The 16,449-nt window shown below is 43.4% G+C and overlaps 1 protein-coding gene across 2 annotated transcripts; it reads left to right on the forward strand.

Moving 5' to 3' along the window:
* The first annotated feature begins 180 nt into the window (after positions 1-180).
* On the forward strand, positions 181-16,163 carry LOC108025334 (transcription factor che-1). Of its 2 annotated transcripts, none has more exons than XM_050888420.1 (6): positions 181-325; positions 988-2,171; positions 9,476-9,622; positions 10,901-11,637; positions 12,149-12,245; positions 12,311-16,163. In XM_050888420.1, the coding sequence occupies exons 2-6, from the start codon at positions 1,967-1,969 to the stop codon at positions 12,478-12,480; spliced, it is 1,356 nt and encodes a 451-aa protein (XP_050744377.1). In that variant the 5' UTR covers positions 181-325; positions 988-1,966; the 3' UTR covers positions 12,481-16,163. The 2 variants fall into 2 exon arrangements, with proteins under 2 accessions (XP_050744377.1, XP_016951252.1); XM_017095763.3 differs by having other exon boundaries at positions 207-454.
* Positions 16,164-16,449: the final 286 nt, after the last annotated feature.

Here is a 16,449-nt window from a genome sequence, read left to right on the forward strand (position 1 = left end):
AATTTATTTGTTGTTGCTTCGACGACGGTCACAAAAAGTAGCTCATCTCTCGCTGGAAACCAGTTTTTATGCTTCGCTCCCAACCGGTTTTCATCCTGAAAACTTACAGCGAATTTCGTGTCTCGCTGCGTGTCTGGCTGCGAGCATGAGGCTCAGTCTTCGGTCCCAGCCGCAGTCCCAGCATAAATTGCACTTCGCCTGCACGGATCGCGCACGAGCATTCTGCCCAGCAATCTGGCTGGCCAACTGACCAAGCCAAGCCAATCTCGGGAGCAGGGGCCTGGGGCCAGTGTCATATGCCCGGCGCTCGGTGCAGCAGCGAAATGTAAGGAACGTACAAATAAACGCGCATTTTCCAGAGAAGTAGAAAAACTTCCACCCTCAAAGCGGCACACACAGCGCACAAACACACGTACAGCAGTCGTACAAACACACGGCGAACTAATACAAACATGTAAGAATGCTGCAGTCGAGCAGTGGCGGGGTATGCGACCAGTTTGCTACCCAGTAGAAGGCAGGGAATCGGTCAGTAAGGCTTTTCAAAAACGATCTTCCAGATATGTGAATTAATTCGTATCTAGAAAATACCTAAGCATAGAATGGAAGCTAATATGTACATATTTTTAGACTTAAAGTTGGTAGTTTAACCCCCAGTTAATCATAACTTTATTTCATGGGTGAAGGTTACAGTAATCAGAGGAGATACTATAGCAAGAGCGACATTAACCATGAGCCTAAATCGCTGAACAAAAGCTATCTAATATTCAAGATACAAAAATATTTAGACACTCTTAACTGCAGGTTAAATTAATCAGGAGATACTGTCAGAAACAAACTTATTTTTCAAGAAATATAAAAAGGTTTTATTAACTTAACTGCAGGTTAAACTAACCAGGAGAGATGGTATATTCAAGAGTACCATTACCAATAAGCTAAAAACTATCTGTTTCCAAAAAATTAATAATGATTCTCCCATCTTAACTGCAGGTTAACTAGCCCGGAGAGCGGGGACAAACAAGTGTGCCATTAACCCCAGGCGCGCAGCAAACTAACCGGGAGAACACGGAGCCCCGAGAGCGGGGTGACCCAGCCCAAGCCAGCCGACACACCGATATACCCTGCATGCCCCTGGGCACTGTCACTGTCATTTGCGTCGCAGCGCTGCCGCCGCCGCCGCCGCCGTCCGCGTCGCAGTGCCTGGCCCAGTGTTTCCGCTTTCTTTCGCCTCGTTGTAATGTTACTTTTAGTTTGATGTCGGAGCCTCGTCAAGCCGGTCGCAAGCGAAACCGTAAGCGAGACTTTAGTGCGATTCCGCTCCGTTCCGCCGGGGTGTGTGTGCGTGTTTAGTTCGAGTCGAGTCGCGCTGCGTCGCGTTGAGCTGAGAATCGGAATCGGAATCGGAATCAGAATCCCCGAGTCCGAGTATCCAGCGGATTCGAGAATCGAGAATCGAAACCGAAAGTGGTTCTCCGCGTGCGAGTGAGTGAGTGTGTTGTGTTTGGGCCCGCTTTTCTGCTTTCCTGCTTTTCTGCTTTTCTACCCCCGAAAAAGCAAAGCACAGCATAAAACTGTGCGCTCGTACGCGCGCTGTGTGTGTGTGTGCGTTAGAGGCGAGTGTGTGTGCGTTAGAGGTGAGTGTGTGTGTGTGGGAAGGGAAGAAAGGAGGCAAGCAAAAGAAAACCAACCCCCACCAGCGGCGGCGGAGAACAGGAAAACAACAACAGAGGCACACCACCGCCAACCGCCAACAGCCAACCGTCACCACCCACTCTTCGTCATCGCCTTTCTCGCTGGTTGTAAAGGAAATAATCACAAAAAATTCGGAAATCCAAAATAAAAACCCAAATAATAAAACAGTGCTTAAACCGAAACCAATTTGAGGATAATCCCCGGGCCCCCGGAGGCCCCCTGATTCCGCAATCAACACAATAAGCTCCACTGCCCGCCGATCATCCCCGATCCTGACATGATGAACTTCTCCGCGTTCGGCGGCCCCTTCTCCGGCATCCACCAGTTTGCCGCTAAATTCGACGCCCAGACGCCCGGCGCCTTCGGCACGCCCCCCGCGGCCGCCGCGAATGCAGCGGCCGCTGCGGCAGCGGCCGGCACCGATAACCATGTGCAGCGCTATCAGACCAATGGCAATCACTTTAATCAGAATGTGCCCAACGGTAAGTGCATCTGCCACACACACACAGTGTGCCACCTATAAATGTAAATACGAACGAGAGTACAAACCGAACCCAGAGCCAAACCCAAACCCAAACCCCCTCGCGATCCCCTACACATGCACATGCACATGCAGGCACATGTGTCTGTATAACATAATCACTAAAAATTTATTTTATTTTTATCGATTTATTTTCGCCCGCTGCGGGCAGCGACGCCGGCGTCCTAGCGTCAGGGGGTATACACTCTCACTCGAGCGCAGCGACCGCGGCAGAGGCAGAGGAGGAGGCAGTGGCGGAGGCAGAGGCAGCGGCAGCGGCAGAGGGGGTCGGCTAGTGCCTTGCCTAATGCCCTACACAGGGCTTTGTTTTGGGGCGAAGGAGCACACTACTCCTGTGGCTAAAAGCATATTGGGTATTTTATATAAGGATAAACAATATTGATATCATTAATGTCTATTAAATTAATTAAGTAAATTTATTACCATGAATTTACTTTGCTTCATAAAATAATAATGGGTTTTATTTTATTTATTTATTTCAATGATATAATAAGATATAACAATACAAGTTTGCCCCCTAAAATGGTTAGTTCCCAAAAAGGCTTACAGATATTGCCATCTAGTATAGTATTTGAAAATTAAATTGGTATTTTTTATAAAAATCTTTTATAATTACCAAACTAAATTTTTTTTTAGGGTGAACGTACTAGTAATCCCCTATTAAAAACATATCTACGCCTTTGGAAGAGTTACACCTTTTACAATATCTCTAGAAAGGTAGACAGGAAATCCATAAAAACTTGGCTAGAAAGCCCAAAAAATAAATACACTTACTTGCGGAGTTAGCAAAAATAAGCACCAGAACTTAACACAAAGTGCTTATGCCTGGTAAATTCTGCAAAAAACAGAACAGGCTATACAATTTCATAATAACTTTCTTTCTTGCACTCTTCTATAAAATATCATAAAATACAATTTACAGAAGGAAATAGTAATGCAGGATATTTTGCATGCTAGTTCGTTGATGAGTGGCTATAATTACCCCTATTTAAGTGCAGTTAAAACTGGGATATTCGATGCCCCTTTAGGAACGACCACTTGAGATCCGAGCATTACTTCGCCAGCGAAAGGTGGCTTCCATCTGGATCTGCTTACTGGCATTCGCCTAGCGACATGTGTGCGAGTGTAAGCGGGTTTTCCACCCCCAGCCCCTAGGAATGCTCGCTTGCTGGCCAGCGAAGACATCTTCTTCAGGCAATTTGTAAACCGCACTACAGTGTTTCGGGGGTTGGTCGGCGGGGTGGAGCGCAAGTATACCCTGTCATCAAAGCTGAATTTAACGATTTTTTCGTCGTTGTTTTTGTTTTGCGCTCTTTTTTAGCCGAGTATATTCCGCTCTATGTTTTGAGTCATTGCCACCCACCCCCAAGTGGGTGTAGCTGTGTGTGTGTGTGGGCTATAGCTCTTGTTGTTGTTGTTTGCGTGGCTCGAAAATGCAATGAACTCCAATAACTTTTGAATTTGCTGCATTTCACTTTGTTTTTTGTGCAGGGGTGGGTTTCACCGCTCTCTTCGGCTACTTAGGCACACACATAGAAATACAATTAAATGCATATATGTGTGCGTTGAGTGGCGAGTGAGAGTGTGTGAGTGTGGGTTTACAACCCCCAACCCCGAGAGCCAGCCTTTTGCCTTTTTAATTGCACTGACTTCCTGCCAAGTTGCAACTTTTTTCCCCCATTTTCCCCGGTGGAAGGGTGTGACCGCTTGGCCGATCCCACCCCCGGTGCGTGGCGTACATAACCCCTGTGCTAACCCCTAACCGCAGGCTCCTTCTTCTTATCAATTCTAATTAGTTGCATTTGCTTGCATAATTAGATTCCCAGGCAACCCCCATCCCCGCTTCATAATTATTTTTGCCCTGGCAACTGCACAGATACTTTCCACTTGCATTTATTGGAAAGTGCAGAACCCAGGCCCAAAACCCAAACTCCTCTGCATCGCTTAGGTTCATTGATCCCGGCTTTGGAGCTACGCATTATATTTCCAGTTTAGCGTTTTATATTTTTTACCTGCTATAACAGGAAAATGCGTTTGCGAGTGAGTGTGGCATGTGTGTGCTTGTATCCGTATCTGTATCTGTATCTGTATCTGTGTGTATGGCATTATAATGCAGCTCTTTTATCTCTTCCCATGCACACTGCACTGCGTGTAATCTACGGGTCTGGCTCTGGGTATTTGCTGGACGTTGTGTGCCGATGATCCCAGGTCTCCCAATCCCAATCTCTATCCCGAACCCAGGCAGGTAAAATGTCCCACGTACTCGCAGCTACTGCACTTTGCCGCTTTTCTCGCTTATTAGCTGCATTATCGCTGCCCTGCGACTCTGCGACCTGCTCGAGGTTTATCTTTCGATACCTACCCGATAATTTGCTCGGCTCGCTGGTATAAATCATTATTGGGTTACCAGGAAATGTGCAGCCGTAGGTGTAGATACGCCGGACCTTCGGAGTCGCCCTCCGGGTATGGGCCTCGAAATGTAAACAGATAAATGAAGTACCTGGCCAAGATTGGGAGAAAGGTCGCTGGCAGTTCACGTGTTGGAAAAACCAAGGAAGCGTGTGATTACAAAAGAGAGATGTATAAATAATTTGAAGATTTTTTCGTACGAAAACCTTTGTAAGAGTATAAACTATCCAAAACTATTAGTTTCAAGGCAGTACTGTGTTCTAAGCATTTGATAAAACTTCGGATCTGGGCTCTTGGAACTTTTTTTTATAAGAATATAAACATTATAATGAATAATTTTAGAATTGTGCCCCTTTTTTTATATCTAGAGAGTCGAACCTCAACGAATTTTAGCAAAGTATTTGTATTTTAAAATATTTCAACTTTAATTATAAATATATACGCAAGTCTTAAATTATTCAATCCGATAAATAATAATAATCTTTATACCTTGCTGTTTATAAATACTAATTTTAATCGAATTGCCTAACTATCTTATCAATTAGTCAACTCAATTTACAATTTGCACTCCTGAATTTCCAGTAGTGGAAAGGAAGCACTTAAGTTTTAATTGCCTGGAACCCTTTGGCCTGGAATATTACGGCTTTCAGTGGACACCGGGTATCATGTTGTCGAGGACTCAGCGGTCTGTCCTTTATTAACGTCCCCCTAATGCTCAGCAGACACCCCAGCCATAAACCATTTGCATTTTTTATGTACATATGTACGTAGTTATGTACCTATGTGCCGAGTAAATAGAATGTATGTGCTTCGTGGGTGTGAATGACTGGTTACACCCCCAAATCGTTGCCTGGATGTATGCAACACTAAAAAAGTGCGCATGATAAAGCAATTACGATGGGCACACATGCCCCATCCCCGAAGCCCTTTCATTTGAATGGGTATAGATAAATAAATATTAGCCCTCATTGATTATTTATTTCTTTGTTTTCACTCTTCGACTTTAAGCCTTAAAGCGGGCGTTGAGCTTTCCATTTTTTTCATCTTCGTTCTGTTGGCGCTGATGACTTAAACTCTGCCGATGGCGCCGTTTACTTTGTACCCCTCTCGATTTCGTATGATTTCTCTCCCGTGGAAATACACTTGGAAAAATTGAAGTTTCATCATTGTCAAGAAAAAACCTTTCTCTATCAAGAACCAAATGATTACATTCTTAATTTAATCATGTTCTTTAGGGACGTAAATGCTTTGTATCAAAAATGTAATCATCTAAAAATGAGTCAATATATCTACTTAAAATGTAACATATGTATAAATACAGACAACTTATTGCACATTAAATACAAAATATTAAGATTCGTAAATGAAAAACTGAATTAAAGAATTATTAAATATTTATTTATTTTATTACTAAATCTTAGTAACTTGAACCAATGAGTGCTGCATATTTTTTGCGACTGTAAACATCCCTCACCCTCTCCTACTTTCCCACCCCCACTCTCTCTGGCACTCACTCTCTCTGCTGGGGGTCAAGTTTCGCCCAACTCCGTTAGGGGTTGCACTTTTGCCCAACCACGCCACGCTCTCTCACTCTCCAGCGTTCTAGGCACTCTCTCCACTCACCCAAGCGCTCTCCCTCTCCCGCGCGGGCGCTCTCACCGCTTTCACTGCCTCGCCTCTCACGGCCCACGCACACCAGCTAACCAGCTAACCGTTCGACACACATAGACATGGACAGGAGCAGATAAACGCCATGTTTTTCAAATCGCTGCCAGGCGCATTCCTTTCCATTTTGTTCCACTTTGCTGGCAGCCAGCGATCCGCCCAGAACCCCACTTTTCTCTCTCACTCTCTGCCAGTCGCCCACTCTCCCATGGACACGACATTCTCCGCCACTCTCACCGCTCTCTCACTCTCGCTTGGCCGTGTTTCCGACTTCACCGACTTTGACTCGCCACTCCGGCTCCGCTCCGAGTCCCGATTCACGATTCCTATCCGGCGAGATACTCCTCTCCTCCATACGCCGTACGGCGTACTTTGTTTTCCCTGTTTTCCCTGTCGTTGTCGTCATCCCGTTCATGGGAAAGTGAAGTGAAAAGTGAAATGCCACGAATGCCGGTTGCCAGTTGCCATCCACGCACGCCTCCCGCCTTTGTTGTTGCCATGGCTCCGTATTTTCGGCCATTCCGGCCGATTTTTCCGGCTGCCTTTGAACCCTTTCGATGATTGCCGTTTAATTTTCATTTACTCAACGCCTTTTTGCGGATGCCTCAACAAATCCTGTAGAGCGCTTGTAATTACTTGATATATCATTAAAGTTATGATATTTCCACTATTATTATTTTTTAAAGTAAAATGTGTCAAACTAAAATTATGATTAGGCCTACTAAAGTCTTAAAAAACTTAATTTAACAATTAAAACATTTATTTTTATTATAATATAAATTGTTTTAATCACAACTCTCTCTTACTCTCCCTCGCTCTCTCCCTCTCTTTTAAGAGTAATCTGTTCTCAATAACTCAATCTACGAAAATAAAAAATCCATAGCCTACTTTTACGACCAATTCATCCAAGCGTATCCCTGTGTGTACCCCATGCATTCCCAGATTTGCATAAGCAAGAAGAGATTATTCTCAAATGACCTAATAAGTAGCACATTTTATTTTGTTTTTTGGCCTTAATTTGTTTGTACATTCACGCGTAATCATTTGCATAAGCATATGTTTTCAATTTAAATCACTTCTGCCTCAACGATTTTCTTAAAGTACCACTTTGGGACTCGCTTTGTCGCCGTCTAAGGCCTATGCCAAAGAATTAAAGCATTTGGAAATATGTTAAGTTGCTGGGCCCAAGGTCGAATGGTAATTTATACAGAGAGACCAGGACTAGGGCAGGCCTCACGCACGGGGACCCGTAAATTTCACCACGTCAGCGAGAGGAAAAACAAGAAAAGGAAGTTTATTTTTCTCGACATTTTTTTCGGGTTATGAATAATGTTATAAAGTATAAAGTAGAGCTTCCTGAATCCTTCCATCCAAAATCCGGCTTGGTATGTACCTCGAAAGGGAAGCAGGAGCAGTCTGGGGCAAGAACATGTAACCAAAACCAGGCAATTGGCAACAGCCCCAGAGTGTTATTTATAAAACCGAGCACCCGGCTAAGAAAGCGCCAAGAAGCACGGAAAATTCAACTGCGGAGCGGAGGAGGTGGGGGATCGGGAAAATGCACACCCACCCACCGAGAAGCGTCCGAAAAAGTGGGGAACGCTTTTCCTATGGCATACATTCGGGCGTGTGCGCGGCCGGCATTTTCAGTTTCAGTTTTAATTTCCTTTTTCCTATGTATGCGTTGTCGGGGCCCCGAAAACACGTGTGTGCCTCAGTCTGCGTGTGCCTGTGTGTGTGTGTGAAAATTTGGCCTTGGCAGACGGCTGTGTGCGTTGGTGTTGGTGAGGGGGCGGTATGGTAGGCAGTGGGCGTGGCGGGGGGGCGACGACAGGCAGCAGACAACAACAGTTCGTAGGCACACGCACGTTCGGCGAGTAGGAACAACGTGGTTACTACACTGAGCCGATACATATATACGGTCTCTAGGGTGGAACTTCCCTGTTTTCGGAACCTATGATATAGGGTTAAATAATTTAAAGCAAAATGTTTTATTATTTTATAGGGGTTATACCATTATTCCTTATCACTGGTTGATTAAATGGATTTTTATTATATGAGGTAAAGATCAAATTGATGCAATGCCTATTGAACAACAACCTAGATAGTTTTGGGATTCTACAAAATATGTTTCTATTTCATGATTATATATTGTTATCCTAACTTGGAGGAACCTCTATTTAAAAGGATTTGTTGAATATAATCATATATATAAAGTATAGATCCCTTCAATATAATGCAGATACAGTTTTATTCTCCTAACTTGGAAGGGAACCCTTTTAAAACAGTATGGTTCAGGTCCTTGAACAAGGTGCAGAAATGTAGAGTATTATAGGAACTTTTACCGAACTTAGTTGTTAAAAAACTAGTATGATATGTTTAAATATAGCATAAGATATGACACCTCTTATTACTTTCTTATCGGTAATTCCATTACATTACACCAGATAAAAACATTGATAGTCTTGATATTTTTCTTATCGATAAATAGATTATACTCCCTGACAAATAGGTTCCAATAGCCAGGCGTATACGCAATGGCCCATGGCGTATGAGTGATAATCTTCGCCAGACATTAAATCCAATTTCTGCCAACGTGTTTGTCTCAGTATCTGGCACTCCAGCCCAAGTCCGCCCCAAAATGCGTATATACTCCGAAAATGTGCCTGCCCACACACAAGCACCGCGTTACTGGCCCCAGATACAGGCGCATATATAACTACAGGGATGTGTAGTGTATGTAGTACGTGTGTCGTGCCGCAGCGTCGTTACTTTGTGCCGGCACCCGATCTCCATTCGGCTCGCCAGCTGAGCCGTGGGATTCGATTCGCTCGGCGACTCGCTTCGTTTGGCGGAGCCGGCCGGAACCAGGAGCCGGAGCCGCCAAGTCGGGAGACTCCGGCCAGGCCAGGCCAGGCCCAGTCGCTTGTAGTTAGTCGGCCAGAAAGCGTTGTGCGCGAGCGGCGGCCGAATTCGCCAGTGAAAATCCTCAAAAGAAAAGCTAATCCTAAGTGTAAAACCATATAGTATATACAATCGTAGAACCAAAGGCTGTGCTCACCATGTGTAAATATCAAAGACCACCTAACCCCTACCCATATTCCCTATTTACAACCCATAATACATTGTTATATCTGCCTGTGCTAACCCGAAAACCCTCTCTGCTTTCAGTTTCGGCTGCCAACAACATGCAATATGGCCAGAACATCTCCATACCGTACTCACAGCCGCAGGGCGATCTGAACTTTCTCAATGCAGCCGCTGCGGCCGATCATAAGGGTAAAATCCATCCAAAAATCGAACGTGACCGGGAAGAAGGTGAGTCGCCGACCCGAAAACCAGGGGACTGAGTGGGCTCCCTGGCTAGAAAGTGGGCCTGGACTTGGCTCTGGGACTGTTAATAGGGGTCTGGGCACTGGGGAAGCTGAGCCGAGCATGTACTACACTTTCGGGTTGGTATATGTGTATTTCAAGGACGCAGTCATCACTCGTCGTGCGTCTCCCTTCGGCTTCGTTATTTATAAATGTTTTTGGGCCTGTCTGCTGTCCCCCAAGCGGGTGTGGGTGGTTCGGGTGGTTGGGGTGGTTTCTGTGGGTGGTGGTGGCTGGTTCGAGGGCTATAATGGCACCATAGCATACTTTTTCATCCAGTTTTACGCCGAGCCACCTTAAACAAGTGGATGTTGCTTTCCTCATCCTATTTACGCACGCTGCAAAGGCGAAAAGTTTGCAATTGTTAATGTAGGGGGGGCTGGGAATGTGTCCTTGGCAGTAAATGGTTACTATCCTGGGATTTTTGAGAATAGACAGCCCTTTCCGGTCACAAGGTTTCGAGGTATTAAAATATATTACAGCTTGGCTGCTCTGGTAATTATTAAATATATTATATAATGACACCTGAAACATTATTAAACTCTTATCAATTTGTAATTTTGATTTTGGAAACCGTCTAGCATAAAAAATTGAAGTGATTTAGGTAAAATTAGTAAATTATTTGAATTGAATTTGGTTATTTAAATTGAATTTTAAAGTGTACCACCACAACACTTTATCAGTGGAAGCTTTTCGTAAAATCTGGATAAGCTGCCTAAGGAAAAGTGAAATCGGAAATGTTCTGTATGCCGGAACAGAGCAGAAAAACTTGGTTACCAGGCAGAAATATATATGTATGTACTTGTAGGACAGCTGACACGCCCCCAAGTGGAAAGGGCAGAACCGTGGCTCACTTGACCTTTGGGAGATTTCAAATTCCTACTAAAAATATGAAATATCTACCTTTCAAAAGCATAAATTCTTAGTACCAAAAAGTATGCAATAAAATTTGAACACTAGGGTGACTCAAAATGAGTAAGTAAGTAAGGTTTTGTTGGGATAGGGTGGCAAAGAAAGAATATTTGAGAAAAGTAGGGATGTTTAAGAGCAGGCCTTGGGGAAATAAAATAGGAACAAAATGCTGAGACCTTAAAATATTCAGGAAAGAGATTGCAAAAAATTAAGATTTAAAAAGTTAGTTTCTTTTCAAAGTAAAATATATTTTTAAATCTCTGCAGAGCGAATATTTGAAACTACAACATGCTGTTTTTTGCCTCTCCCCAGTCCTCAACCAGCAGATCCTGCAGAATGTCAACCAATCCTGGCAGACGCTGGCCAACACGGCCAACACGGTGGACTACTCGTCGCACCTGCTCTCCGCCACACTGCCCATCTCCATACAGCACTTCCTCAAGTACTCGGAGACCATCAAGAAGGAGTCCACCGGCGATGTCCTGAAGAACGGCACCAACCTGGCCAGCCTGGCGCTGGGGGGCGTGGCCCTGACACCCAGCAACAATGGGGCCAACGGCGGCCATCACAACGGACTGGTGGGCATGGACCACGGCGGTCACATGACCAACATGACGGACGCCAACGGGGCGGCGCTGACGAATGGCGGCACCAGCAACGGGGTCAATGGCAATGCCAACGGAGCGGTGACCAATGGCGGAGCCGGCGCCGTCTCCAGCACCGGGTCCGTGGGCACCACGAACGCCAGCGGAGGCACGGGCACGGCCAGCGGCAAGAAGACCAAAAAGAAGAAACCACCAAAGGAGAAGAAGCCGCGCCCCAAGCCGGGCGAGATCCGCGAGACGAAGGCGCTGGACGGCTCGACGCTCTACTGCTGCCCGGAGTGCCAGATGGCCTACCCGGACCGCAGCCTCATCGAGCAGCACGTCATCTCGCACGCCGTGGAGCGGCGCTTCGTCTGCGACATCTGCAACGCGGCGCTGAAGCGCAAGGACCACCTGACCAGGCACAAGCTCTCCCACATACCGGACAGGCCGCACGTGTGCAATGTGAGTGGCCCAAGGGCCTATCCCAATCTTCCTAAAGTCCCATTATCCTGTGATAACACATCAATAGAATATTATAATATAATTTAATGTAAAATACAAGATCAAATAGTTAAAATCAGTTTTTCTTTATAAAATGTGTATTATATATTATATTTTGATACATTTTTTAATAACATGATACTTCTAATACCAAAAAAAAAGAATAACATTTATTTATTATATATGTATATATCTATACCTAAATACCTTTATTTAATTTGTATGTATAATTTAATATTTTGTTATAATATAATAGCAAATTAAAAAAGACCTTGTTGATTAGAAAATGTAGGGTATGTTGTGGTTCCACATTCTAAGATCTTATAGTACTTATAATAATTTAGAAAAAAAGAGACAAATCGGTGATAAGCTTTAGAGACTATAAGTGCTGATTCGTTAGAACGAATATATTAAAAAAAAAGTTAATATTTTGAGTTGGATGAGTTCTAATCCTTAAATTCTTTTCCCACAGATCTGCATGAAGTCCTTCAAGCGCAAGGAGCAGCTCACTCTGCACATTGTCATCCATTCCGGCGAGAAAAAGCACGTATGCATTGAGTGTGGAAAAGGTGAGTGGACTTTTGATCTTAGTAGTAAATGTAAATATTTATTAATTCTTCTTATAAACCCCTAGGTTTCTATCGCAAGGACCACTTGCGCAAGCACACGCGGTCGCACATCGCCCGGCGGGTCAAGTCGGAGGTGTCGGCGCAGAACGTGAACGGGTCCTCCGGCGGCGGAGGAGGCGGCGGCGGCGGCGGAGGCGGCAACAGTGCGCAGAGCAACGCGCTGCACGGCTCCTGAGGATCGTACAAGGACTTCTGGTAAACTCCCAGACGAATTTCAAGCCATAAGGGGCGGCCGGGCTGCTCCCACCGGAGGCTAGGGGGATCCGTGTATCACAGGGAGACTCAACTGACCACCATTGGGAGCAGTCGTCTGCGGCTGCCTTTGAAATTCGCTGGGGGCTTACCGGGGGTCCTGCTGAGCGTCACCCAACTCCAATTACAATAACCCTCAAATAAACACGAGTTATACTTACTGGATGCAAGTATTAGTACGATTTTGTTCACGACACTTTCAGTTCTTTAGCTTTAGTTCTTTCAGTTGAGATTTTCGCACAAAAAATGAAAAAAGAATAACAGTCGAGCAAAGTATAGCAATCGAAATGTACAAATCAGCAGAATGACAGATTTAAATTCGAGTTTAGTATGCGCATATGTTAAGGGAGGAAGATAACGCCGCTTTAGTGTCGCTTTCGTTTCTTTTTGGGGATCTGTGATCTGTAGTCGCTGCAAAAACGATGATGAAAAGAAGATGAGGCGATCGAAAGCTGTTCTAAGAATAAGTTAATGTGTCTGCAACCGATTCACTATACATGTATGTGCAATTTATAATCCTTTTGATTTGCCTTTTGTTCGTTTGTTCATTACTCTCCCTAGAGGACCGCAGGGGAACCTACACAAGATTCTTATTGAATTGTGCACATTTTTAAGGAAGTAAGAAGCTCTACAAGCGAAATTTGTACTTCTAGTCTTGTATTTTATTTTACCGATAGGCATAGAGAGGGAAACCCGAATCGAGGTCATGTAATCTTAAGCTTTTAAACTTGAATGTTCAAAGGAAAGGAAAAACCTTCGACGCAGAGTCACGACACTCACACCAAACACTAGACAAAAAGCCGCAATACGCAATACGAACTTGCATCTGGCAAGCCGAAATGCCCAACTTCCAGCCATCGTCATTGCTTGCAACTGCAATATGCAACACTACACCTATATCCAGCTTACCAATACTGATTACCGATTACCGATAACACTGATAACCACAAATAGCGTTAAGAGCCACTTATACAGCCCATAGCAGCAGCAATAGCCATAGGTCAAAACGAAAAACAATCTTACCGAATCGCTAAACATTAACAATTGCAGATGCAACAGCAAGGAGCAACAATAACCGAGAACACAACTGTATAAAAGGATATTTTTATATATATAAATACAAAAAGAGAGAGCATATGAAAACCGAATAGGAATAAAGGCATAAAACAATAACCGAAATAAAGTGCAAACACTTCGAGCAAGTGACAACGTAATTTACTGTTCAAATACAAAGCATTTTGAGATTAACGATAAACGATTAACGATAACGTAACGATTAAACCGATTCAAGAGCAAACATAGCAATGCAGCATATTGCAACCCTGTAACTTGTATAGTTATACGAAGCTTCAACTAAATACGCTAGCCTACAGATACACCATATATAGATACAGATACTGATACACACACCTTCCTTGTTTCCGTCGATCACTCGCAACTCGCCAATGGCCCACTGGGCTCAAACCTAAGAACCGAATCGAATGGGTTAATGTTTCACATTCCAAGTAGAGGCACACTTTAGAGCGATAGATTCGGTAGATACCTCTGGATAAATCGCCACTTCCCGATGGGTTTGAGCCAGCGCGACATTGCCCAGCATTTTTCACGTTCTTAACCCCTTTTCCGGCACATCTCTCACCAAAAAGGTACTTAATCGGTACGAAAACTCGTGCATTACAGCATGCTACAGTGCGGAACGTAATTGAAACACTTGCAGTGAAGTACAAATATTTTAACTACACACCCACGACACCACAGCAGTTTGCAGAAGCGGTATTAGCCAAAAGGTAATGGGAAAACGAAACAGAACTAAGCAAATCTAAATACAGTTACTACAGCATATTATTAACGAGTTCTTTTGGCCCCAAAGCCAGGGGCTGGCAACCCCGTTCGTAAACAATAACGTGACAACATACAAATATAAATAATTAAGCAACCTTCACGGCGAACAGGCGCTATTATTTTGCCATTGATTTTCTTGGTCTCACTCATTCACTCACCCACTCACTCTCTCTTGACACACTAAATCGAATAAGAGATATAAAACAATAAGTTTATAAAGAAAAAGTTGCAATAAATGACAAACAAATGAAATTAAATCACTCAGGGATAAAGCCTCCAAAAGAAAACAAAAAACATAAAATAAAATGCAATATTTTAAAGGAAACGTAATGAAAAACGAAAAAGAAAAATTTAATCTAAAGAAAAAGTACATTTTAAAGTTAAAAATATTTTAGTATAATAACGAGAAGGACAAAGGAAAACAAAAAAATGAAAAATGGAAAAGTTTTAGAAATTTGCACAAATTTTGGCATTTTATAAACGCAAACCAAGCATCAACCACAAACAAGGCATAAAGTACGAAACAGATGACGAAATAGAAACATATTTTCTCACACCTCATTGGCTTATCGAAGGTATAAAATCGACAATTACAGGATAGACCATCACCGACTTCATAGGCAAACGGTCCGTGCAACTTTTAGTGCATTTAAACAGAAGGTACAGAAAGTACAGTCAGTACAGAAAGTACAGTCAGTACAGTCAGTACACAAAGTACAGTCAGTACAGCAAATAGATGTTAGAGTGAAAGTGAAAAACGCGAGCAGTTCGTATCTACAGGAGCTACATAGGTAATGCGGGGGTGCGCGGCCAAAGATGGAGTTAAATCGTAGTTAGAGGGGATCAGATCGTTCGTAAAGACCTTTTATACAAACCGAAAGAAGAGTTAATACTACCGATTCGAAAACTGTACGTATTGAATTTATGTTTAGTGTCTGCAGCATGCGGGGGATGTGAGGCGGAGGGAGCGACGGCGGGGAGCTAAGTACATTTAAGGGTTAGATTTTCTGCGAAAGGACTGAAGTTAAGGCAACGTAGCGTTTAAATGCAAAATTGAATTGAAAATTGAAAGAGACAAACCGAGTGTTATGGATAATGGAGCGTGCGCGCATGCGATTGGTGACGAAAATTACTTGTTTAAGGCTGGACTTATGTAATTTCGAGCGATAGAAAGCGATAGTAGCGAAACAAAACATGTAAAATGCAGATACAATATTTTTATAATTAAAAACGGAACCCCCCTACCCGAAAGCGAACCCAACCCCTGATCTTAAATATGTTTAATTCAACTGCAATTATCGTTAAAGACGTATTTACTGTTTGTGATCCAGAACTCATTGATTAAACGTAAATTGTTGCATGGGCAAGGTTTGAAGCGCAGGTCCCCGGGTTCGCAAGGCACCCACAAGTACCCGCTGCCCGGGTCTCCAAGACGAGGAACCACGAGTCAAAGGCCGGGTTCAAAACCCGGCAGTGCGGCCTCAACGACTCGCAGCCATGTTTCGGGGGCAAGCCGCGGGGCCTGCCCCCGAAATGTACCTTCAAGGACCGAGGGTCGGGAGTACTTTTGGCCCCTCTGCGAACCCTAGAAGTAGAGCAGGAAACAGTAAATTGTACTTAATTGAAAAGGATATAATAAAACACCGCCACTTTGAAATATATTTACTTGAATCAAATAATATTAATGAGTATGTATAACTTTGTACTTGAATAATATTTTATTTATATTTACCTTAAGTCAATAAAAATTCTAATAAATTATAATCACCCAAAAATGCGTTTGGTCGACTGTGTTGGGAGTTTTAGCTTTTTTTGTGGAATGGTTATCCACTGAAATTACTGATCGAAGAAATAGGATTTCAGGGCGCACATTATTTTGCACCTGTAAAGAAAATTAACACTCTTTTTATTGCTGTTTTTTAAATATATTTAAAGTAAATAGCATAAGGATTTATTTTTTATGAAAAAAGGACAGTTGCATCTTACACTTTTCAAAAATAAACTGTAATTTGGCCAAGGTAACGATGTAATTTACATGTAGATAACTCAG

Source organism: Drosophila biarmipes, chromosome 3R (assembly GCF_025231255.1).
Source record: "Drosophila biarmipes strain raj3 chromosome 3R, RU_DBia_V1.1, whole genome shotgun sequence".
In the NCBI taxonomy this organism is placed as follows: Eukaryota; Metazoa; Arthropoda; class Insecta; order Diptera; family Drosophilidae; genus Drosophila; species Drosophila biarmipes.

Coding starts and splice junctions, on each gene's coding strand:
- LOC108025334 (XM_050888420.1), top strand. CDS start 1,967: ATGATGAACTTCTCCGCGTTCGGCGGCCCCTTCTCCGGCATCCACCAG. Junction 9,623..10,900: donor CGAACGTGACCGGGAAGAAG/GTGAGTCGCCGA, acceptor GCCTCTCCCCAG/TCCTCAACCAGCAGATCCTG. Junction 11,638..12,148: donor ACAGGCCGCACGTGTGCAAT/GTGAGTGGCCCA, acceptor CTTTTCCCACAG/ATCTGCATGAAGTCCTTCAA.